This window comes from Phalacrocorax carbo, chromosome 1 (genome assembly GCF_963921805.1).
Source record: "Phalacrocorax carbo chromosome 1, bPhaCar2.1, whole genome shotgun sequence".
Lineage (NCBI taxonomy): Eukaryota > Metazoa > Chordata > Aves > Suliformes > Phalacrocoracidae > Phalacrocorax > Phalacrocorax carbo.
Genome location: NC_087513.1, coordinates 133,413,220 through 133,435,544, shown reverse-complemented (window position 1 = coordinate 133,435,544; position 22,325 = coordinate 133,413,220). Strand labels below are relative to the sequence as shown.

The window sequence follows — 22,325 nt, the reverse complement described above, 5'->3', positions numbered from 1 at the left end:
ACAGCTCCTGTCCTACCCGAGCTGGTCAGACACTACATGCAACTGGGAGGCTGTGGTAAGGCGCAGTCTAAAATCCTGCCTCTGGCAGCTTTTACTTGTTATGAACGGCCCAATCCAGCAGCTCAGCGGGTGCCTGAGAGAGAGGCGGGATGAGTGCTGGAGCTGCGTTCCTGACATGTAGCTCCTGCCCCTGCCTGGCGAGTGCTACAACGCTGCTTCCAACAGGTTTGAATCCTGTGGTCCTTTTCTTGTGATCCCACACCAGTTTGGATGGCTCCTGCTCTTTCTGAAGCATGAAAACTTAACCACTCCCTCCCCCTTTATGAATCCTAAGTGAAGAATTAAAATACCTTTCAGTGGCTTTTAAATAACGTGCCATGTCTCCCACAGATGGGAAGAGCAGTACGGTCCGTGCTGCACTACCAGGGCTAAAAGTTACCCTGCTGTGGAAGAAACTCAGGAGTATAGGGTGCCATGCCCCAGTGATTTTAACAGCGGCTCCACTCTTGTCCAAGAAATATTTTTAGTACAGCTTGAGCACGGCCCCTGCGTCTGCGACAGCTCTCAGATCCCTGCCCACTTCCGCTGGGTTGCACCCGAACTTCAGGCCCCCCAGGAGGTGTAGGGAGGTGACGCTGCGACTGGGGCAGGCAGCGGCAGGCTCTGTGCCCTCCTCCCGCTCCCAGCACAGGGCCGAGGCTCCCCATTTCAAGCCGAGTCAGAAACTTGAGCTAAAGCCCCATGCCAACTCTGTGGGGTGGTGCATTCCCCTTCCCGGAGGCACAGCGTGGAGGCACGTGAACTGTCCGTACCAAAAGCCAGCCGCAGGGCCAGCAAAGTTTATCAGCCCAGACTTCAAGCACTGCAAAAGGAACAATATCCACCCTCCGGACCTAGGCTTGTCCCAGGAGCGTGTCGCTGTACCCGCAGAGCCTGGGCTGCGCGTACCACCGGGCTGGAGGCAAAGCTCTCTTTGGTGTAGGTATCTGAAACTCAGATTATTCGACCAGAGGTAACTGAAAGCTGCCTGTATGTGGTCATGTAATGACAGGTTGTGTCGCAACACACGCGTGCAAGGATGACAAGTTAAGGTTAAGTGGGCAAACTCAAGCTAACGTTTCCAAACTGTGGGATACCTGCATTTGGCTCTCCTTTTATGGCAGCTCTTTCTGTGGCATCTGCTCTGTGCATTTATCACTAATAATTTACAGTTTACATTCAGATTTCATACCTGCCCATTAGGCACGTTCAGCTTTCAGGAGCGTATGTAAGCAAGCTCAGCTGTCTTGCATCAGAAATAGTGCTACTTGCCCGACTGGAACCCCGTTTTCCCTGACACCTCCTAAGGAGCCGGGTGCCCGAGGGCACCCACCTGACTTCGGAGGGTGCCGTATCCTCCACCGATGCCCCCGAGAGGTGACACCAGCGGGCAGGCACCAGCCTCCTGCAGGGGCTAGGCATTGCCGACTTGGCTGCCCTTCCGTCCCTCTCGGCTTCATCTTCTTTCCACCTGAGCAGTGCTCCCGCCGGAGGTGGGACACGGGCTGGGGCGGCGGGGGGCTCGGAGGAAAAGGGTCGCCGGGGCCGGGCAGCGGTCTTCTCGGAGCAGCGGTCCCCGCCTGACAGGAGCCCCCCGTGCCTCCCGTGCCCGGCACCCCACGGCGCGGCGCGGCACCCCACGGCGCGGCGCGGCACCCCACGGCGCGGCGCGGCACCCCACGGCGCGGCGCGGCACCCCACGGCGCGGCGCGGCACCCCACGGCGCGGCGCGGCGCGGCGGGCCCTGCAGCGCCTCCCCGCGGCGGCGGCGGCGGCGGCGGCCGCTCGCTCGGCGCCGCCCGGTCCCCGGCCCCGGCCCCCGCCCCGCCGCTCTCCCGGGCGGGAGGCTCGGCGGCTCGCTCCTCCTCGCGGCCGCGGGATTCCTCTCTCCGGGTTTTCGGGCCGCCCCTTCACACCCGCCGCCGGAGCGGGACGGCGTGCGAGAGAGAGAGAGAGGGAGCGAGCGAGGCGGCGCGGATGCGCCCCGGCTCCCCGCGGCGGCAGCGGCGGCGGCGGCAGCGGATGCTCGGCGGCGCGGCGGCCGCTCCGCAGCCCAGGAGCCCCGCGCAGGGAGGGAGGGAGGCGATGAGCCGCCCGCCGGCGGCCGCCCGCGAGTGACGGCGGCGGGGCAAGGAGCGGCGGCGGCGAGGAGGAGGAGGAGGAGGAGGAAGAAGAGGGCAGCGATCCCCGCCAGATCCCGGGGGAGCCCCGGCCGAGGGCTCGGCCATGCCCTTCGCCAAGCGGACCGTGGAGCCGCAGCGGCTGTGCCGGCGGCAGCCCGCCGCCTCCGTGCTGGAGGAGAGCTGGGGCGCGGAGCCGCCGCCGCCGCCGCGGGACCCGCCGCCGGAGGAGCCGGGCGAGGGCGCGGAGGCGGCCGGCGGCGGGGAGCGGGAGGCGGCGGCCGTGCTCATGGTGCTGGACCTCTGCTCGGTCAGCAACGTGGCCCTGTCGCGGATCCTCCGGCAGCTCTCCGACGTGGCCCGGCACGCCTGCACCCTCTTCCAGGAGGTCGAGGCTGACATCCAGGGCACCCACCGCCGCGTCCGGGCGCTGCACGGCCGCATCGCCGGCCTCCAGGGGGCCGTGCGGGGCCTCGACCCCAAGCAGGAGGCAGTGCGTAAGTACCGCGGGACGGGGCGCACCCGACCCGCCGGGGGAAGCCGCCCCCCGGTAACCCGCCGCCCAAAGTTTGGGGCCGGAGCCGGTGCGGAGGGAGCCCCGGCGGCAGGGTGGGACGGGGCCGGGCCGGGCGGGGGTCGGGTCGGGGCCGGGCGGGTCGGGTCGGGTCGGGTAGGTGGGCGCCGCTGGGCGCCGCGGAGATGCCGGCGGGAGGGATGATGTCAGTGGTTTGTGCCTTACGTAAGGAGCTGGCTGGCGGGGCTCTCGGGGCGCATCTTCTGCAGCCGAGGGTTTGGCCGGGGAGGGGGCTGAGGTTTGCCTGCGGGGCGCGGGGGGTGTGTGTGGGGGCGGGGGGATGGGGATGATCCCCCCTCTCCGGGCATCTTTGGGTTTTCGCCCTTTGCCGGCCTGTGCCCTTCCCGGACAGATTTGGCTTCCCCCTAGAAGTGTCTCTGACTTCCCGATCGAAATTTTAAGCTCTTAAGTCGAAATAATAAAGCCGCTCGTCGTTAGCGAACTTTCGGGGCCATAAAATAAGGAAGTTTGCTCAATGACTTCTTTCTGTTTAAAGAGTGGGGGGGAAAGTGGAGGGAAGGAAAAGATCAAGGCAATATGCGACTTGTGTTATGAGCAGTAAGTGCTTGAATCCTGCTTCTTCTCCACCCAAACTATAAAAGCGGTGACAGGCTCCGTAGTCCTAACAGCTGCTGATTTCTGCTGAATTGGGCTCGTGTTCACGGCAGCGTAATGGTTTTGTACTCTCACTGGTGCATATGCTTCCCAAGCGCTTGTGAATATGGATTTTGTTGATAGGCAGGGCTGTGGATTGGAAGTCTGGAATAGCAGAAATTGGTCTCAATCCTGTCTTCTTAATATCGCGTTTAGGAAAAGCAGTGCTTCAAAGGGGAATTTGCCTTAGTTTTTGCTGTCTGCTCTTCCCCTCTAACTCCCAAATACCTCCAGTGAGTAGAGTGAAGTGTATTTACACCGGGGTAAATGAGAGCATGTCCGCTTCTTGGGTTTTTTTTTAACTAACGTGCCATTTAAAAAAATCGTGCTCTGGGTTTTCTCCCCTTTGGAGTGGTGTGGAAATATAAGTAACTCTTCTAGGATCGGTGAAGCTGTACTGATTAACAGAATCGAGCCTTAAGTATTCAGCAGTATATAAACTAGATCCTCGGCAGCTGTAGAGTGACTTTGTTGGTGATATATTAATATACATCAACTGTAGATCAGACCGAGGGAGGCTTTCTGTGGTTTCAGGACGAGCATGTAATCAGAGCAGAGTGCTGGGCTGTGATTGGAAACCGCGGAGAGAAGGAGGCTTGGCCGATGTAGTGAGGGAACTGTCTGAAGAAATGTAACTCCTTGTATCACATTCTCATCTGTAAGTCTTTTGAGCTGAGTAACTGTGGGTATAGACTAATGTAAGTGAAAGCAGAGCTTAGCCTTTCTAATCTGTACAGCTTTTTTTTTCCTTTCTGGATTGTGCAAGTGCAGCTTGTTTTCAAATCACGGTGCAAAACCTTGATATTGCAGCACGGTTATGTCATGCGCTTAATTAGAGAGTCTGGCTTTACCCCTGTGATGGTAAATGTAGAATCCACTTCTTTGGCATTCTTCTGTTTTCTTTTAAACCCTTCTCTCTTTAGGAGGGGAGAGACACTTGGTCATGATCATCCCGGTGTCCACCTGCTGTTCCTTCTCCCCCCGTGTACAGTGCGATGTACAGCGCAGTGCCACTGATAGAGCTGCAGATGCCCCTCGGTCTGGCCAGCCAAGGGCTCCTCCACAGTGCTGGGCTTTGCCACTACCCATCCTCCAGTAGGTGTGCTTCTTGCCTCCAGCTATACAGCTGCTCGAAGGCACGTCACCCAGTCCTCATCGCTTCCCTCCAGGCAGTGCCGTGCCACGTACGCTTTAAAGGTGAAAGTCTCCATGCTGACACAGTGTGTGTGAGCAGTCAACTTCTTTTTGTGTGCTCCGGCTGCTTTTATTCCCTGTCCAGAGTTGGACCAGCACAGCTGCATTTGCCTAGTGCTACGTCTGAACATCTCAACTGGGACCTGGAGCTGAACTGCACCATTCTGCACATCTCCTCCTCACAACCCCCAAATCCATACGGAGCCACAGCAATGTCTCCCTTTGGCCTCCAGACTGCTCAGTGTTCCCAAGGGCCAGGTAAAACTGCCTGGCAGGACGCTGCCCATCCTCGATGTAGTGTATAATGATATGTGCTTTCTTCTTTCTGGGCTGACACCTCCTCCTTTGTTATTATTTTCAGAAAGATGATGCTAATATTTGTTTTAAGCATAAAGTGCCTACACAATTCACTCCTGATAGTATTACACTACACAGAGTCACTGCACCCAGTTGGTTTTTTGAAACCAAGAGAGCAATCGTGGGTGGTCACAGGTCTGCCCAGGACCAGCATCACATTAAGGTGTACTGACTTCTACCTCTTGTGGAAAACATGGGAGTGTAGAGGTGGTGTCTGGGCTGGCATTTGGCTGTCCAGCCCAAAATGACATATCGAAGAATAACTCAGAACTGGCTGGAGGTTTGGACTTGCAGCACAAGGAGCAAGTTGGTGACAGGCATGCAGCCCCTGCACCCATGGCATGACTGTAATAGTTGCACTGAACTTGTTGCACACCCACCAGCAGTCTGGAGGTGCTGGGCTGCTTGGCACATTGACCGAGCTAGCAGGTACTGGTAAATTAGCATCACAACAGTGCAGCCCAACCACACAGTTTTAAGTACTCAGTGTAAAGCTACTAGGCTATCTTGCCACAGAGAGGCATTCTTGGTGTTCTAACACCAAGCGTGGCACAGTGATTTGAGAATAACACTGCCAGACATGCCCGAGATACTGATCTGTGACATTGGAAAGCCTTTTTCTCCATCCCTCGTAAGCCAGCTGGATTCCAAGATTCCCAGGCTGGGTGACGAAAGGGAAATAATGGGCTAATGCCATCTCAGGAGCTGCTGGAGCCAGTGGTTAGAGGGGCTTCCCTACCCCCATCCCTTGCCCAGAGTGCCATTCCTTGGCAATCACAGAGACGTCCCAAGAGGAAGGGGAGCAGGAAAGGAGCTCTCCTGAAAATAGCATATCGTTGAGTTTTGCATAATAATGTATTTTATATTGAAAATTGTGTATTGTTGTATTAAAATAAAACAATCTATCTTGCATTCAGGGAATATTAACAGAAAATTGATATTAATTAAAACCGGCATTTTTCTAGTAATACTTATTGCTGCTGCTGTCATTTTCACGAGGCCTTAACGTTCTCAGCTCTGTTGCTATTGAAGAGGTGAACTTATGCAAGATGGGGTATGCTTTGCTTTAAGAAAAGAACTTAAACTCCTCTGCTGGGCTGCTGGTAAAGGTATTTACTTATGTGGTGTTCTTTTGGTTTTGCCACTGTTCAGAAAGCGTGATTGGAAAATCTTGCTAGGCGCAATTAAGGACTGATTCTGGGCAGTTGCAAGCAGGTCACCTTCAAAAACTCCAGGTTCCTCGCCTCTACCTTCCCAGATGCTGCTTGTCCTTTCGTCTTTCTTATAAGCCTCTGGCCAGCTAGCATCTTGCAAAAATGAATCCTTTCCTGCCTTCTGACTAGAAGAGAAACAAGGGTGAGAAATGTTTTCCTGCTTAGCTTGTGAACCAACTACTTTGCCCTTCTGCCACTCCAGGTACTTTGCTGATTTTCATCATGAGCAGTTCCAGGGTCTGCGTCTAAAGCAGAACCGTGTGGCGATAACGTGATTGTTGTCAGTCTGGCTGTTGCTTTGAGTTGTCGTATTACCAGCAAGAGAACTGAGCCACGTGGTACTGCCCAGTTTTATTATTAGATACCTGATGAGCTTGGTAATACAGAAATGTGGGAGAAGTGCTGGATTTGTATGTAGACATGCGTGCCTCTGTTATTATTTGGCAGGATGATTTCTCAGTCCTGGGGACTACAGATCTGGCAGTCCAAGTGGAACATTGTACTTTTCAGAAACTGATGATGTAAGCCATCTTGCTTTCTGAATAATCGGCAATCGCCGGGTAGCAGATACTGAAAGCTCTAGTTAAGGAGATCCTCTTTGTACTCTGGCATCCCGAAGAATTCCACGCATTTCAGGCTTTTTTTCTGAAAGCATCAGTGTGTTACCAGTAGCCAATCTTTCTAAAAGCTGTATGGTTTCCAGCAGTTGCCTGCTGTATCCTCATTGCTCCTCTTTTCCATTCCCGATTTTCCTACGTGCTTGCAGTTAGTGATCCAGCCACTTGGAAGCGTGGGGATCTCCCGTGTTACTCTGCTCTTCAGAGACCCCCAGATCTGTGCAGTGAGCTCCCCTATAGGTTTCTCTTATTTCCTGAAGTGTCAGTATTAAGATAAAAGACATCTGTGAACTGATTCTTTATCATTTTAGGCTTTGCATTAATTTATCCCATTTCATTGAAGTCAGTTACTGAGAGCAGCCTCGCTAGTTTCACTTTTGCTTTTAGTCTCTTTCATTCTGCTTTTCAGGTGTTTTGGTTTTGATTTTGTTTGGTTTGGGGTTTTTTTTTTGTTGTTTTTTGTTTGTTTGTTTTTACACACTGATACAGTGCTTTTCTGTTTAGGTTTTGAGCACTGCAGGGAAATGTTTAATCAATTGTAAGGTTTTTATGTGCCTTCTGCCACTATCCTACCATTTTTCCAAAACATATGTTGGACCCAAAGCTCAGCGATAATGCCTCTCCTCCTCCTTGACTTAACGTGCTGAAGTCTCAGTTGCTGTTTCAGCTGCATCGTAAGGCCGTCCCAGGCTAACTTTTGGTGAGCATACTTGCAGAGATCTTCAGGCAGGTACATAAGACCTTAAGAGTCAGTGCCATCTTGAAAGAAAAAAGATGCAAGGGCAAGTTGGGTAGAGAAGTGTTGTACTTTATCCCAGCTTCACAAAATCCTAGAGAATTTAAAGTGTGACTTTTCATTACGTGGATTTTCTGTTGTGCTGAGGCACAACTGTAGACCTCCATGGGTTGGGTACATTTACGTTAAAATCTCTGTGATGCTGCTGGAGACAAACCAGAATTGGTTTCTAGCTTCTGCTAACGTGGTATTATAGTGCTTTATAGTGTGTGACTGTATCTGTGTAAGGCTATTTGTACTTTTAGAGGTAGACACTAATGTAGCCTGGGGGCATGAGGCACAAGGATGTATTCAGAGCTCCCTTTGTACATTGAAATCATATTAATTGGCAAATCCTCGTTGGGTGCAGAATAAAACCTCCAACGGAAAGCAGATTTGTACGCTGGATGTAGTAATCCATTGCCTTCAGCTTTGTGTCCTGCACCTGCCCAAATTGAATGACACAGCCTCTTCGCTTGCCCTTTTGGAAATGGAGAAGGGGTTTTGGCTCTACTTGCCAGCTGTGGTTTTTTGGTTTTGTGCTGGTTGCTTCTTACTCGTTTGTGTTAGAGAACTCTCCTCTCTGGTGCACTTGACTGTAGTTTGCCCATGAATGCAAATTACTCAAGTTGTGGGTGTGGGAAAGTTGGAGAATTTCCTCAGTGCTTGGCTTCTTCTAAATGCAGAGGGTTGATGGCAAGGTAGCAGAGTCCAAAGGAGTGGGACTTTGCAGGAAAGCATTGGCTTTCCTGCTTACCTTTACTGCTGTCGGAACAACAAAGGAACAGAGGAAGAAAAACCTGCTCACCTAAGGATTCCATCCCTACCTTACCGTAACATTAGCCAGAGCACCATTAGCTAGAATACCAGCATTTAGGTAAAAGGTACCTTATCTTTGTTTACAGAATAGCAATAGAAGGCCTTTTACACAAGAACAGGACCGTTCAGAGGCTGGGCTTGAGAGATTTTTTTTCTCATCCATTTAAGTAGGTGATAGAAGGCAATGGGATGGAATTTGTCAGGTGACTTTGGCAGGGATGTAATGCTGTGGAAGCTGGGGTTGTCACCTTCAGTCACGTTAGCTTGAGGGAAGCAGACTCTGGCCTCTTTGAAGATAAAAGTAGAGTGTAAAATCCGTTGTCCCACCAAGGTCAGTGAGACCTTGGGGGAAAGGGTCTGGGAGCCCAGTACTCAGGTAGGCGCACTAGCCTCACTAGCCTTTATCTGGCACAGCCTGCTAACAGATGAACAGCAGACAGTGGTGGTTTTCTTCCAAAGCAATTCCCTGTTATATAGATGTAAATCTTCAGGAGTTCTGCTGAATCTCATTTACTTGGTGTTCCATCCAGTGTAGCATTGAAGGCCTTTGCCTGTTCTATAGTTCCTTGCTTTTCATTCTACAAATACTACTTAAAGGAATGTGAGAGGTTTGAACTATTTGGGGATTTTGTTGCTAGATGGAGAGCCTGTGCCAGTCAAAAAGCCTGATACCTAAAAATATTCAAAGCTGGATTCGCACCTCACTGCAGCTATATAGATGTGTAGTATTATAATCATTAGTGGAACGTCTTTTTGGCTCATACTCAAGATCCAAGCAAGGGTTTTCAGTGCGTTTATTAGAAATCCTGGTGGAAATGGCTTAACTCCTTTAAAACCAAAGAGGTCTCCTTTACACAGGAGTAAAACCGCAGAGAAAATAGAATCAGGCCCGTAAGTGACTTACACTTACCGTGGATCTGATGGCTTAACAGAAATACTTCCCACAGCCCCTTTAAAACTCCATATGTCTATTTAAGAGCCTTTATAATTTAATGCATGCGTTCATATGGAAACGTAAGATGAGGATTCCAGTGAAATCAATGCAGTCATTCCTACTTTTGGTTAGTTCCCCTGAAGATACGGGAGAGGTCTGGAGATGAAGAAATAAGCGGAGTCTGATAACTTACTGAGGGTGTGGAGAGGTCATTCACCTGTTGATTCACATGCAAAAAAGATGGTGGTTTCCCTTTATGAAAGATGAAGGGTCTGGAGCATTTCCATAAGACTCTTGCATAGTTCTCAGATGTCCTTGGACTGAGGGAAGGATTTGCAGGAAGAAAATACAAATATCCAGTGTAACAGTGCCACTCAGCTGCTGTTCTGGATCGGCAAGATCAGGTTTTGCTGACATTTCTTACATAGGTTTACCTGTGCTGTGGCTTCAGTTTCAAGGACCAGGTTATGGCTGGTCTGGCAGAGATAATCAAAGGTGGGGAGAAAAGAGAGAAAGCCACCCCTTACTGCTTGCTGGCATGAGCTGGTCCCAACTTCTCCTTCTCTGTTCTGGCAAAGGCAGGCTTCTTCAGCATGGCTGTTTAAAGGCAGCACCTGGCGTTTCCTCTCTCCAAACTGGATAGCAAAGCAGATTGAGTGCAGGGGAGCAATGGCGGTTTAAAAAAAGCCCCATATCTGACACGTTTCCTTCACACATGCCTAGACATGTTGTACCCAAATCAAGCAGAGACCCCCAGGGAACTCTTAAAAGCAATGTTATGATGCCCAAAGGGAGGGAAAAAAAATACGACCAGCTGATGCGAATAATGCACATATGTATTTTAAAAGCATTGTTGCAGGGTTGTGTGGTCTTCTAAGTCAGGGAGCTGGGATTTTCAAAAGCTGCTCTTTCCAATCACTTGGCATCTCCATGTAATCGGAGGCTGACATCAGACTCTCGACTGGAACTACTTGAGCTGTTAGGCTGTGAAGAGCAGTAACCCTCTGTGTTACCGAGTGTGTATGCAGGGAGAAGGTTTTTTCACTTCCTTTGATGTATTAGCATCAAGCGAGGGAGTCTTCGCTTCATTTCTAATTGCTTCTCGTCTTTGAATTTATATACCAATATGTAAGTAACTGCAAAGGGAGATAGCAGAATTTATAAAAAGTTCAAAAAGGCAGGGCTTAGAACATGATTAAAATAAAAGATAGCATACAGCGTGTGCTGTTTTTAGCTGAAATATCTCCCTAGAATACTTTCCATTTACATTCTCATTATATCTAACTACTTCTAATGCACTGCTTAGTTTAACAACTGGCATGTTTTTAGGATAGATTTTGTAGCAGATATACACCCACTGTGTTCTTAACTCAAGACTTTAAATTGCAGTATCTGTATTGGACAATCTTTTCTTTTACCTTCTTGGCTGAAGGCAGGAGGAAAGCGATAGTGATGGGAACCTAATTAAGCCTGTGGTTTAATTACACCAGGAACCGTGTGCTTGAAATGCTGCTGGATTCAATGAGTGCTGCGTGGCACTGCCATGTTAAGTCTCAGCAGAGAATGGCATTTTTTTTTTAATAGGATCACTGTAATTCTTACAAAGCCACCGTGGTTTTCTCTCTCTTTTCAGCTGCCAAGGCAGTTGGACTTTGAACTATAGCCACTCAGACCAAGTCCCTGAGAAAGTTCGGAGGAGCTGTCTTGCTAGCGTGTGCATGTGATTAAGGAGAATGAGCATAGGGCGGTGTGTTTGTCCTATAAATATGCATAGCTCGTTCAGGCCGCTGCAGCTTTTCCCCCTGCCTTCTCAAAGTTTTTTTGTTAGCTTGACAATGTTTGAAAAGACCTTTAAGCTGGCCTGGATGGAGGGCAAGTTGGGGTGGAAAAGGTGCTGATCCTCCTCCTTGAAGATGTGTGCTGCAGAATCAGGGCGTTTTTAGGAGTGAAATACGCAGGGTGCACTGAAAAATTCCACTGTGTACACAGGCTTTGCATTGCTTTAAGGGCAAAACTGGGCTCTCTGTACATGCTCAGTTTGGCCTGTTTTTTGTTGTTGTTCCCGAACCCGCCCCCCCCCCCCAAAAAAAAAAAAAAAAAAGAAAAAGGTATTAGTAAGCATTGTTCTCTTCAGACGGTCTGTGACTTCACGTGATTGCAGAAATCAGATCTTAACTGATGGTGAGGCTCAGAATAAGCAGCAGTAACTCGCTGTGATGCTGGCAGGCAAACTTTTTTGTAAAATGGTATACATGTTTCACTGCATCCAGTATTTAGTAAGATACAATAAGGGGCAATTTAATTTTAAGTGAAATGAGAGATTATTATGATTAAATACTATGCAAATCAAAGTGGGTCCAAAGAGCAGATACTACCCAGCTCCATTTTTATTCCCTGTACTGTTTGTTTATGTACTTGCAGGAAAAACAGGGCCAGTTCTTGGCATAGGCATGGTCTTGTCTTTGGTGAAGTGACTTTTGGTGAAGCGTTGTGTACAGGAGGATAGTCAAGAGATGTATATTAATTCATTTCTCAAAAAGAAAAGCATATATCATGAGTTGACCACTGACTTTCACATGCCTGGCTCTTACCCTGGAAGCTACATAGCTCTGCACAGTCCAGATTTTGAATGCACGCATCTTTTTTTTATTTTTTTTTCTCCTTGTTTTTTGGGAGGATTAATTTCTCGTAGTTATCCAAAACCTCTTCTGGCTGCACAGCACAGCTTCTGCTGCTCTGGGCTGTGCTAAACACAGCTCTCCTGGCCTTCCTGTATGCCAGCAGTTAACATCGTACCAGAGGCTCCTATCTCAGCATGCTGGAGAGATCCAGCCTCCCTCCCCACATTCACTCTGTTCCCCTGCAACAAGTGTTGCTGCAGGAACCCGAAGTCTGGGTCTCTGCAGCACATTGCCTGAAGTCTTGCACACAGTTAGCAAGCCAAAATTAAATTTTCCCCATAGGATGGATTATTCTGACAACACCACTTCTAGCCTGGTTTCTTATCGAAACAAGTATTAAGGAATAGCACACTGTGCGTGTATAGCAGGGGAGGGGGTGGGCATGCCTATGTTACTCACGCCAGCCATTCAGAAATTTTCTATCTGTTATTCAGCTACAGTTTCAACTACATTGTCACGGTGTAGAAATCATAAAAGAGGCTGCCAGGTAAAGGAGAAAACAGACTATTCCTGCTGCATTTGAAAGGGAAGGGCTTGTTCTTTACTAGACACTAGAAAATCCACTGGGGAAAGAATCCCATATAAATGTTCCAACCCAATAAGAAAAAGTGCTCCAGTTGGAGCTCATATTTTCTTCAATGTGAAAGTCAGTCCTCTGCATGACATAAAAGCTGGAGAAAACCGGGCTTCGTTAGTTCCGCTGCTTGCAAAACTGCTTGTTCATATTCTTCCTTCCCCTCTAGAATGACTGATTATTTCTTTTCAATTTTCATCTTTTTTTTTTTTTAGAAACATATCTCTTGAATGACTGGCCTTTTGGGCCATCCTGCCCTTTGCTCCTCTTTTCATGGTGGTTTCGCAGGGGATGCAGCTACGCTTTTACCTCTGTGTTAATGGTAAAGGCAACCCCCCCCTCATTGCGAGAATGAACAGTATTAATTTTTACGACTGTGGTTTGTTCTCCATTGATTATCTTTAATGTGATGCTGTCTTGTTCAGTTAACAAGCTACTGATAACCTGCTAAGATTTAATTACCCCCCTCCCCTAAACATAACCTGCTTTTAATAGATGTTGTAAGTGCATTCATTGTGCCTGGCACATTGAAATCACTGGTTAAATTCCTTTACTTTCAAATTGCACTCTAGCTGAAGTATATTTTGTGGCAATCTTGTCGTTACTCTGCTAATAGCCTAAAATAAGTATCACTACTTCATGACTTCAGCAATATTTTTTGGCCTCTGTTACAGCTGCCACAGGCTTGATTCAGTCTTGGTGCCCAGACAGAGGTTGGATAAGCTGTGTCCTGGACAAAATCCTCCCGATGGAGACTAGGAGGCTCACCTGAAGATTTACCATTAATTCTCCATCACCTTTAGCTGGTGTGAATCGGTTCCCAGAGCCTGCAAGCTGTTCCTTTTTAAGCCAGAGTGCCAAAGCAATGCTAGTCCGCATGCAGGTGTGTTCACTTCCATTCTTGCTCGCTCCTGGGCCAGCCATGCCCACTCCTGGGCACTCCCTGCCCCATGCCCAGGGCAGGGCTGTGGGGCTGGGCCACTGCCTGGGGCACAGGGCTACCCAGGCAGCAATATACCTGCTATGAGCCAGGGGTGCGACCCATCCCTGCACAGCAAGGCAGCAGGGCTGAGGTAAGATGGCGTGTTGCACAAACAGATGCGCAGTTGCCAGCTGTGCGCACCATGCACTGCAGTGCTCTGGGTCAGATCTGTTTGAAGGAAGCTAGCTGGAGCGCTTGGGAGGTGGGAGCCTTGGCCATGGATTGACCACAGATGCGGCTGACCACCCGTGTCTGACAGAGGGGGAGGAGAGAGGCCGAAGCAGGCTGGACCTGTGCTCAGAGTTCCCCTTGACACTCGGCTGCCTGTTTAAAGTACAACCCAGGGTATTTACCCAGTTTTGCTCTGAAAACTTTTTTAGGGACCTCTGTCAAATCATGCAAAATTTACAAGGCAGTTCTATAACAGATCCAATGATAAAATCATCTGCCTACAGGTACACTATGCAAATGAGCACCCCTATTTGAGGAGTGCTGGGTCTGTAAATGAGTGAATGGGTTACAGCTACCTTCGGCAGCTATAATGTGGCTATTCATTTATGAAATTGTCCAAGTGGAACTTAACACAAATTATTAATGTAGATTAGAAGTGTTTTTCATTTATCTGCTTGTCCCTAAGAACCCAGCACAATGGCAATTCAGTAAAGGAAATAAGAGCGAGCTGCAAAGTATCGCAGCTTGGGGTGATTATTTATTTCCTTTCTGGAATTTTGTTTCCTGTTTGGCTGTAGATCTGACCTGATAAGCGGCATCTTGGACTGTGAGACTAAAAAGTTCTGTTACTATAAAATAAATGAGTGTGCCCAATTTTGTGCAGACCTTTATAAACAATAATTGAAATAGAAGAGGCTTGGATAGCATCTTCTCCCTCAAAATTCTGTGTGTCACTAGAAGAACACCTTTTTATAGATCTATATATATAAGCACGTAGCTAGATAAAGGAGGAAGACCAGTGGAAAGAGTGGGCAAGATAATGTTGGTCACTGAGGTTAGAAAAGGTTAATAAAGGGGAGAAGAATTTTACAGCTGCGTCAGCAGCAACCTGGTCAAACAAGGGAGAAAATGTTCAGTACTGTGGCTCTCATTACAAAGGTAAAAACTCTGAAGGTAATTTATGTCTCATGTTCTTTGCTTGTTCTTTCATCCAAAAGCATCTTGTGGTCAAGTTCACCTCCTTCCCATCTCTCTCTCACAGTGAAATATTAGTTTGGACTGGAGAGATTGTGGTGGTATTGAAGGAAACTCTTCTGTTGGATGTGATGGGTAATCCTGCCCCAGAAGTGAGGTACATCTGGCTTGAGAACGTGGGAATTATGCTGTTTGGTTGTACTTGCAAGAGTAAAGCCCTTGCTTTTGAATTAATTGCCCCCGCTGTATTACAGCAAAGGTTGAAAAATAAAATCAAAACGTAGGAAAACTCAGCCAATTTCATGAAATTAATTCTTCCAAGAGAACAGATGGGTAAGTGAAAGGTAAAGTGATGCAAGTCTACAGTGTAGCTTGCAGATTCACTGAAGGAATGTGTTGTATTTATTATTGCAAAGAGATGCCTGGCCTGCCTTCATTTCCTTTTGAGACAGTCCAACCTTGGGCTTGTTAAATACGTCCCTACAGAAGCTGGCACATACAGACCTTGTTTGCTGCAGTCTGCTCTTCTGTAGCTTCTTGATTCTAGTGGCGTGAGCCAGATGGACAGAGCCCTGGAGCTAAATGCTGGATAGCATAATTAAGTGCTCTAGTATTGAAAGCTGGAGCTGACTGAGTCAAACTTTGGCCAATACTTCTTAGTCCACAATACATCTACTGTGTCAAAGTAGTTCTTGTTTTTTCTTTTGGATCATATTCCTTGGGTATGAGAATGTTAAATTATATACCAATAATATTTTCATCTGTGTAATACAGAGCGCTCTCTACTATGTTGTGCCCTGATAGCACTACAGGAACATTTTACAACCCTGTAGGGCTTTTGGAAGCCAACCTGAATTTTTCTTTCAAATCTGTACAGCCTTTTTCCTGCTGCATCATGGAGTCATGGTGGTCAGTTGTGATTATCATGTGGACCCCTGCTCTGTGGAAGCCCCATGCCAGCACAGTCCTGGCCGAGCATGTTGTGGACGCCAGAATGTGGCTCTGTAGCTCTCATTGTGAGTTTGGGGTCTAAGGAGCCTGGTTTCATACTGACCAGGAAACCACATCAGAGATCTGTCTGCCATCCTGCAGCCTTTTTCCTTCCTGCTTTCATATGCCATTTATAGCAAGTGAATTGTGTCTCCCACCTCCCCTTCTTCTCCCCTTCCTTGACACGCCACTTAGCAGCTTCAGGGGTGTGGAGCAGCTGATATTTCTCCTCTGCTTCTTCTTTGTAACCTCGCTGCTTTCCAAGGCTACGTGTTCCTGTGTGTAATGTTGGCGGGCAGCTTGTGCTGCCCTGCCTGGGCGCTGTGCAGCCTCCGGCAGGATGGTGTCGGTGTGTGGGAGAGGAGTCAGCATCGGGAATGGAGTGGGTGAGGAAACAGTCTCTGTCATTCCTGAAAGACCGCTCACTGAAGCGGTGTTTGCAGAAGCTGTACTGCACAACATGGCTTGTTTAAAATAACTCAAATGCTTCTGGCCTCTACATCCAGCAGACCTGAATCTGAGGATCAGGCTTGTCCTAAGCAAGCCACATCAAAAGGAAATTATTTTTCTGCTGGTCCCTAAGTACCCTCCTCTGCCTCGTTCTCCATTTCTGCTGAAGAAATGTTAATGTTAGGGTAGTCATTTTTCCATAATGTTACTGTGGATGGTGTTGTGTATGTGTAGTGGGGAGATGTTTACAAAAAAAAAAAAAAAAAGCCAGGAGAAAGAGAATACATGTTGTCCTTGCAGCAGCTGTGACAAGAGCCAGCTCAGGAGGGAATTCAGAGGCAGGATCTCCTTTTTCACTACCAGGGAAGGTTTCCATTGTGAAGCAGCACTGAATTCCTTTGTGTGCCTTTGCGGGCACGATGGCATGTGTTAGAGCAGTAACGCTGAAGCTTGCTCACAGGCAGCTGTGCTTGGCCAGGATGGAGCCTGTGAAATGTTTTCAGTACCACTGCAGCCCCTGGAATGAGTCTTCCAGTATAGGTCTTAGCTTAAAGATTGAATTGTCATCTAACTGTACAGAAGACAGGAGTTTATCTCTTCTGTCCTGAGCAACCACTGTGTATCATGGGGTGTGATATGGTTTGGAAGAAACTCCTGACAGGCCATAGCTGTGGAACTTCATGCCCTTCAGAGGTAGCCCTGCCAGGATCTGGCCTCACAGGGCAGCTGGCCTCCTGGCAGTTTGGAAAGTGGCATGGGAATTACAGTATTTTTTCTGTTTATTTTTTCTGCCAATGGGCCATGTATGCACCATTTCATTTATGAGAAAACATAGCAGGTAGCTTTTAAGTGGACTCAGCTGCTATCTGTAAATGGCTGGTAGATGTTTAGAGGAGGCCCAGACCCACCCACGTGCTGAGTCCCTCCTGGGTGGACTGAAGATGTTCAGCTCTGCAGGTTGAGGCGGAGGAGGAGGAGGTCCCCTCACTTCTGTAAATGTCATGGTGTGAAGTGGGTACCACCACGGGCTCTGTAGGCCTCTGTTCCTCAGCTCTGTGGCAGGGGTGGCAGCCCATCCCTTCTTCTCAGAGGTGATATCACACAAGCAGTGAGGACGAGCTGGGTTGTGTGGTGATAGATACTGTACAGGTACCCCATGTACACAGACCTGCTTTGTCAATCACAAGCGATTTGCAAGGCTGAGACCCTTCCACACCAGAAGTGCTTCTGTCCTCCACGGGCAAATGCTTCCAGGTGCTGTGTGGTTCCTGATGAAGGCAGAACCCTGAGGTGGGATTCTCCAGTCCTCCTTCAGCAAGCAGGATTTTTAGTTGCAGAGAACTGCAGCTCTTGCCCTGTGAGGACTAACCTTAGGTTGGGCTAAGTTTGCAGTTGCCAATCTTTCTTTTGAGGCCTGGCTCATAGAGGAGATTGAGCTTTCTTACATTACAGACAATGTGTCCTGGTTAATTACAGTCATGTAAAGATGAGGTTCTACCTTGGGACTTGGTTTAATTAAAAAATGGTGCTGGGAAGTTTAATAAATGTCTGATGTGTTCTATCTGGCTGCCGAGTGCTAACGCTGCGGTTCTCTTCAGGTGCTCTCCCAGCTTCAGTCAGAAAGGGCCACCTGAGCTTGGCATCTGCACTAATGAAAGGGAAGGAGAGATTGTCATTCTCTGTCCAGCCAGGCTAGTGGCTGGCAGCTCACTTTTCACAGCTTGGGCTTGCGTCTGGGCTTCAGGAGAAGGTTTGTGTGGGTAGTAGTGTCAGAGGAAAGCTTGCAGTGCAGAATCTGAGGCTTTCTGGGTGTAGTTGAAAAATCCTGATCATGCATGTGAAACGTGGACTTAGAGGAACTTCGTGTGGGTGGTCTTGTTTTGATTCTTTCTGCCCCCCTCCCTTTCCCTTCCCACTCACGTATGCTGAAGTCTGTCATCTATTTAACTTGAGCTTTTCTAATAATCATAGATAGTATAAAACAAAAACAATAATAAAGCGCCTGCATATACAATCTCTCTGAACTGTAGAAGCCACAAGATCTTCTAGACATGCTTTTTGTTAGTACTGGCTTGTGAGAGACCCAGTGCTCCACGATGCCCATCTGTTAGCAGCATGTTTAAATGTGATTAATGGGAAAGTTGCAAGAATTGCAATAGCTTTTGCTAGTCTACAACAGAATCTGTCACTGTTAATCTCTTGCAGTATTAAAAGCTTAATATACTAAATCTAATGCTATGGAAAGCTGTAGCTTTGCTTTTGTTACCATCACCTTAGTGCGTTATTAAACTAATATCTCCTTTTCCTCCATAGTTCGCAAGCATGGTAGAGGCAGTGGAAATACCATTCACCTGCAGAAGAATATTTAAATGATCATATAAGCATGAAGTCTCTCAAGAAATAGATGCTCCAGCATAAAAGGATTTGGGCCAACATTAAGTTTGATTGTGATTCCTGAGGGGATGTGGCCAGAGCAGGGTGTATTAAGAGTCGACCCTTTCCCAAAATGTTAGTAGAGGCTGGGGAGGTCACAAGCGGTGTCTTGACATGTTAGTTCTTTGCTGTGCCTTGGTAGGCATTCGAAATCGTTTTGGCTTACCCACCCATGACAGTAGACCTACCTCATTAGTAGTGCTGATCGTGTTTAATCAGAACTGCTGCGTCTTTAAAAGACATTGCGGGCAGGATAAGCAGTGTTACGGCACAAGCAGGGACTGCCTGCTGGAGCAGGTTGACGCTACAGGAAGCAAATAGGGGAGGACCCAGGGAAGGAAAACTGCTTTGTTCATATAGCTGCTTCTGTTGGAAAGGATCAAAGAAACCATAAAGAGTAAGTATTTTTCTTTTTCTTTAAAGAAAATTTCAGAAAAATGATTCAATTAAACAGTAGTTTACTCAAGATCTGCAGGTGGCTTGTAAAGTGTAATTAGATCCCCCTTACCTTTTAAACCCAGATCTACGGCTTTGTTCATTTTAGTGGAGGTGGAGATCCCCATTCTTGGATTTACTGTGGGAGGTTGGTAGAGGAGAGGGCTTGTTACAAAACTTCTCGGTTTGTGGCATGATTACAAGGTGCTTTTGTTTCCAGCAGGGACAGTAATAGTGCTTTGGTCCAGACATTTCAAAACTGCTTTTAATCCATTCTTGTAAGATCATCAGGCACTGTAGGACAAATTGAGACCTGCCTTTCACTGAAACACCCCCTCACTCCGTCACACACAGCATCTTCACAGCAGTCAAGCAGCTTGTCCACATCTAGTCATTGCAAAGAGTCAAAATCAGATCAGATAGGATAGTGCTGTCAAAGGTGTAGTTACAGAATTCATAGGCACAGAGATCAGACTGGACTCTATGGGATTTTCTAGTTCTTTTGTGTACCCCTCTATAATCCTGTCTTTGAAGCATTTAAAAGCTCAAGGTGCCATGATTAAAAGCTTCAAGGACCATGCTTTTTCATTTATCCTCTAAGAGGATAGGCACCAATTCCACTGCTCTGAGCCATTAGGAGGACTTGCAGAGAAGACAGACCCCACTTGCCTTTAGTAGGCTGTCAGTCAGACTGAACACAGTAAAGGGACTTTCTCCCTTTTGTGGTAACATGCACATTGTTGAAATGATGAAACTACTCATTTTTTGTTCTCGAGGGCTGCTATGGCGCACCGTGCACCCGTGGGTCTCAGTATTGCTCCTGTCCTGTCATCCTGTGGATTGGATAGTGATGCTTCGTGTCCTCCATCCATCCATCCATCCTCAACAGGACAGTCATGTACCAAAAGCCTCAAGGGGTGCACTGAGGTGAGGGGCACACAGCATGTTATCAAATTGGGACCCTGCTTTGCTCTGCCCCCTCCCCCAGCTCTTTGGTAGTCAGAGACGGTTATCTCACACTCTGCGAGAAATCCCAAGAGATGGTGTTTCAAAGCTTTGCAAAGCTGTGTGTGATAGTGTAAAATCTGTTTAGAGGAGTCCTCATGGATCAGCTCCATCCTGTACTCATGTTGCTGGGGTATCCCTGGAAAAGGGCATTTTTCCATGATTTGGGAGAACCTTGGAGGCAAGGGAGTAAGGGGAAGGAGGACTCAGCTGCACTTTGAATGCCTTGCTGTTGACTTATGTTTTCAGCTAACTTTTTAGCTGTTAAAACATGGAGGAAAGAGGATTCAGTAAGAAACTCTGTGTGTTTTGTTGTGTGTTTGTCTTCAGTGAGTGCCTGCTCAGGCAAGGCAAGCATGATTCAGCTACTAGGTAGTGCTGATGTACCAGAATTGGCAAGCACTGAACACTCCTGCTACTGGATTTGCCCCAGATGCTTGATGTGCAGCGATGAATGGATGAACATTCACCAATGCTGTTGCACAAACAAATAAGTTAATAAAAAGCAGCTGATTGTGTCATTGTGCACTGTAGAAACTCCAAAGCAGCACTGAGATTATTTAAAAACAGATGTTCTTATCTGGAAACTCTTAGAAATGTAGAGCGGTAAGGCTTTTTTTGGGGAAAAAACCCCGACAGGATAGACACAAAACAAACACTCTACCTTGTCCTTAAATGATTTAATGGTAAGGACTTTTACAAGAGTTTTTCTCTTGAAGCCTTAGCCTCGGTCTGCGTTTGACATCAAACTTCACTTTGGATTGTCTCACTGATAACTGGAGCTGCGCTGGCATTCTCCAGTGAGAGAATTAAGTCGCGGGGAAAAGTTTCTTTTTAAGGGGACACACTGGAAAGAAAACTCTCTTTGAAAACTCGAATTATACAAACCAGCTGTCTGACCTCACATAAAATTCTACCAGCCTTTTGTACCTCCATGTAAACGGTATTTAACCCTTGCTATCGTTACCGCATACTGCTGAGACAGATGAACTTCCTCAGCTGATGGCTGAGCAGGGCCCGAGAACAAAGCACAGGCTGATGAGATTGTAAAAGGACGCGGGGCTTTCGGCAAGGCCAACCGTTAGCTCATTATTCAGGCGGACAAAGCTTCACGCCCTCATGAATCACTTCTGGGTTTTTTTTCTTTCTTTCCCTCTCCGAGGGAGCTCACTAAAAGGCACGGGCATGTGGATCAGCCGCAGCAAGCTGGATCATTTCCATGTACGTTTTTCTGCCCTCTGGAGGCAAAAGCTGTCCCATTGCTTATGGCCTGAGTTGTACTAAGGGTGCCCTTCTGCCCCATGCTCCCTGCTTGCTCCCCAGGTGCTGATGTGGTGCAGGATTGACTCCTCTGCCCATTTCCCTGGGGAGAACCTGGTTTTCTTTTCAACTGTGGAAATCGGCCCAGACCACTGGTCCACCCAGACTCTTTTAAAATTGCTTCTACAGCTTGAGGAGGACTCTGCAGCTGTGGCCCATGGCAGGAGACCTACATTAGCTTCCCTATTTTATCAGCTGTTAAGAAAAGCTGGGGAGCTGTGTCCATGCACACCCCCTCCAGTAGCTGTGAGAATGCCTGAGGACGACAGCCGGTTTGGGATGTTGTCTTCAGCCTTGCTGCTGCTGGAGGTGGGATGAAAAGCCTCCGTGGAGGTGTTCCAGGGCCATGGAAACAGCCACATGGCAATGTTGGTGTTCCTGCTGTAACAGTGGTGGGAGCAGCGCAGGCTCTCCCCCATTGCAGGCCTGGGCTGCTGGAGGCTGAGGTAGCACAGGGAGAGGGCTCAGGGGGGATAAAGGGTATTCTCTCTACCATAAGTCTCATGGAAATCCTGAAATACTCAGGAAATAGTTTTGATCACAAAAGTCATGGCTGGTACCAGATGATTCAAGCAAAGTGTAAGAACTACTGTAGTAAAAAGTAGTAGCAACTGCCCACACATGAAGCTTTATCTTAGAGAAGGAAGGCTTGGTTTTGACAGGTCCCCTGAAGCATCAGTTTCTTACGTGTTGTTTTTTTCACTCTGCATGTTGTCATTGCACGTGCTACTATTAATTGAGCAGAGGGGAGTGGTTTGGGGTTTTTTGGTTTCTTTTTTTTTTTTTTTTTTTTTTTAATTCTTCCTAAATTCTTGGCCTCAGTGATGAAACGTGGCCAGCAGCTCTGCAGGTTACCTGTGCATTGCCTGGGAACTCTCCAGGATTGGTTTCATTTCTCTGAATACCCACTTGTTCTTGCATTACAAAGCTGGATGATTAAAGAATCCAAGAGTTCTTTCTCTGTGCTATTCATTACTTTGTGTACCTTTTTCATGTGCTCTTATAACTAAAT

The 22,325-nt window shown here is 47.9% G+C and overlaps 1 protein-coding gene across 1 annotated transcript in view; it reads left to right on the top strand.

The window, feature by feature from the left end:
- Positions 1-2,211: 2,211 nt before the first annotated feature.
- NHS (NHS actin remodeling regulator) overlaps positions 2,212-22,325 on the top strand; it is a 262,400-nt gene continuing 242,286 nt past the window's right edge. The window contains exon 1 of the mRNA XM_064474842.1: positions 2,212-2,656. Coding sequence (XP_064330912.1) covers positions 2,266-2,656 — 391 coding nt within the window. The 5' untranslated portion in view covers positions 2,212-2,265. The remainder of the gene's footprint in view (positions 2,657-22,325) is intronic.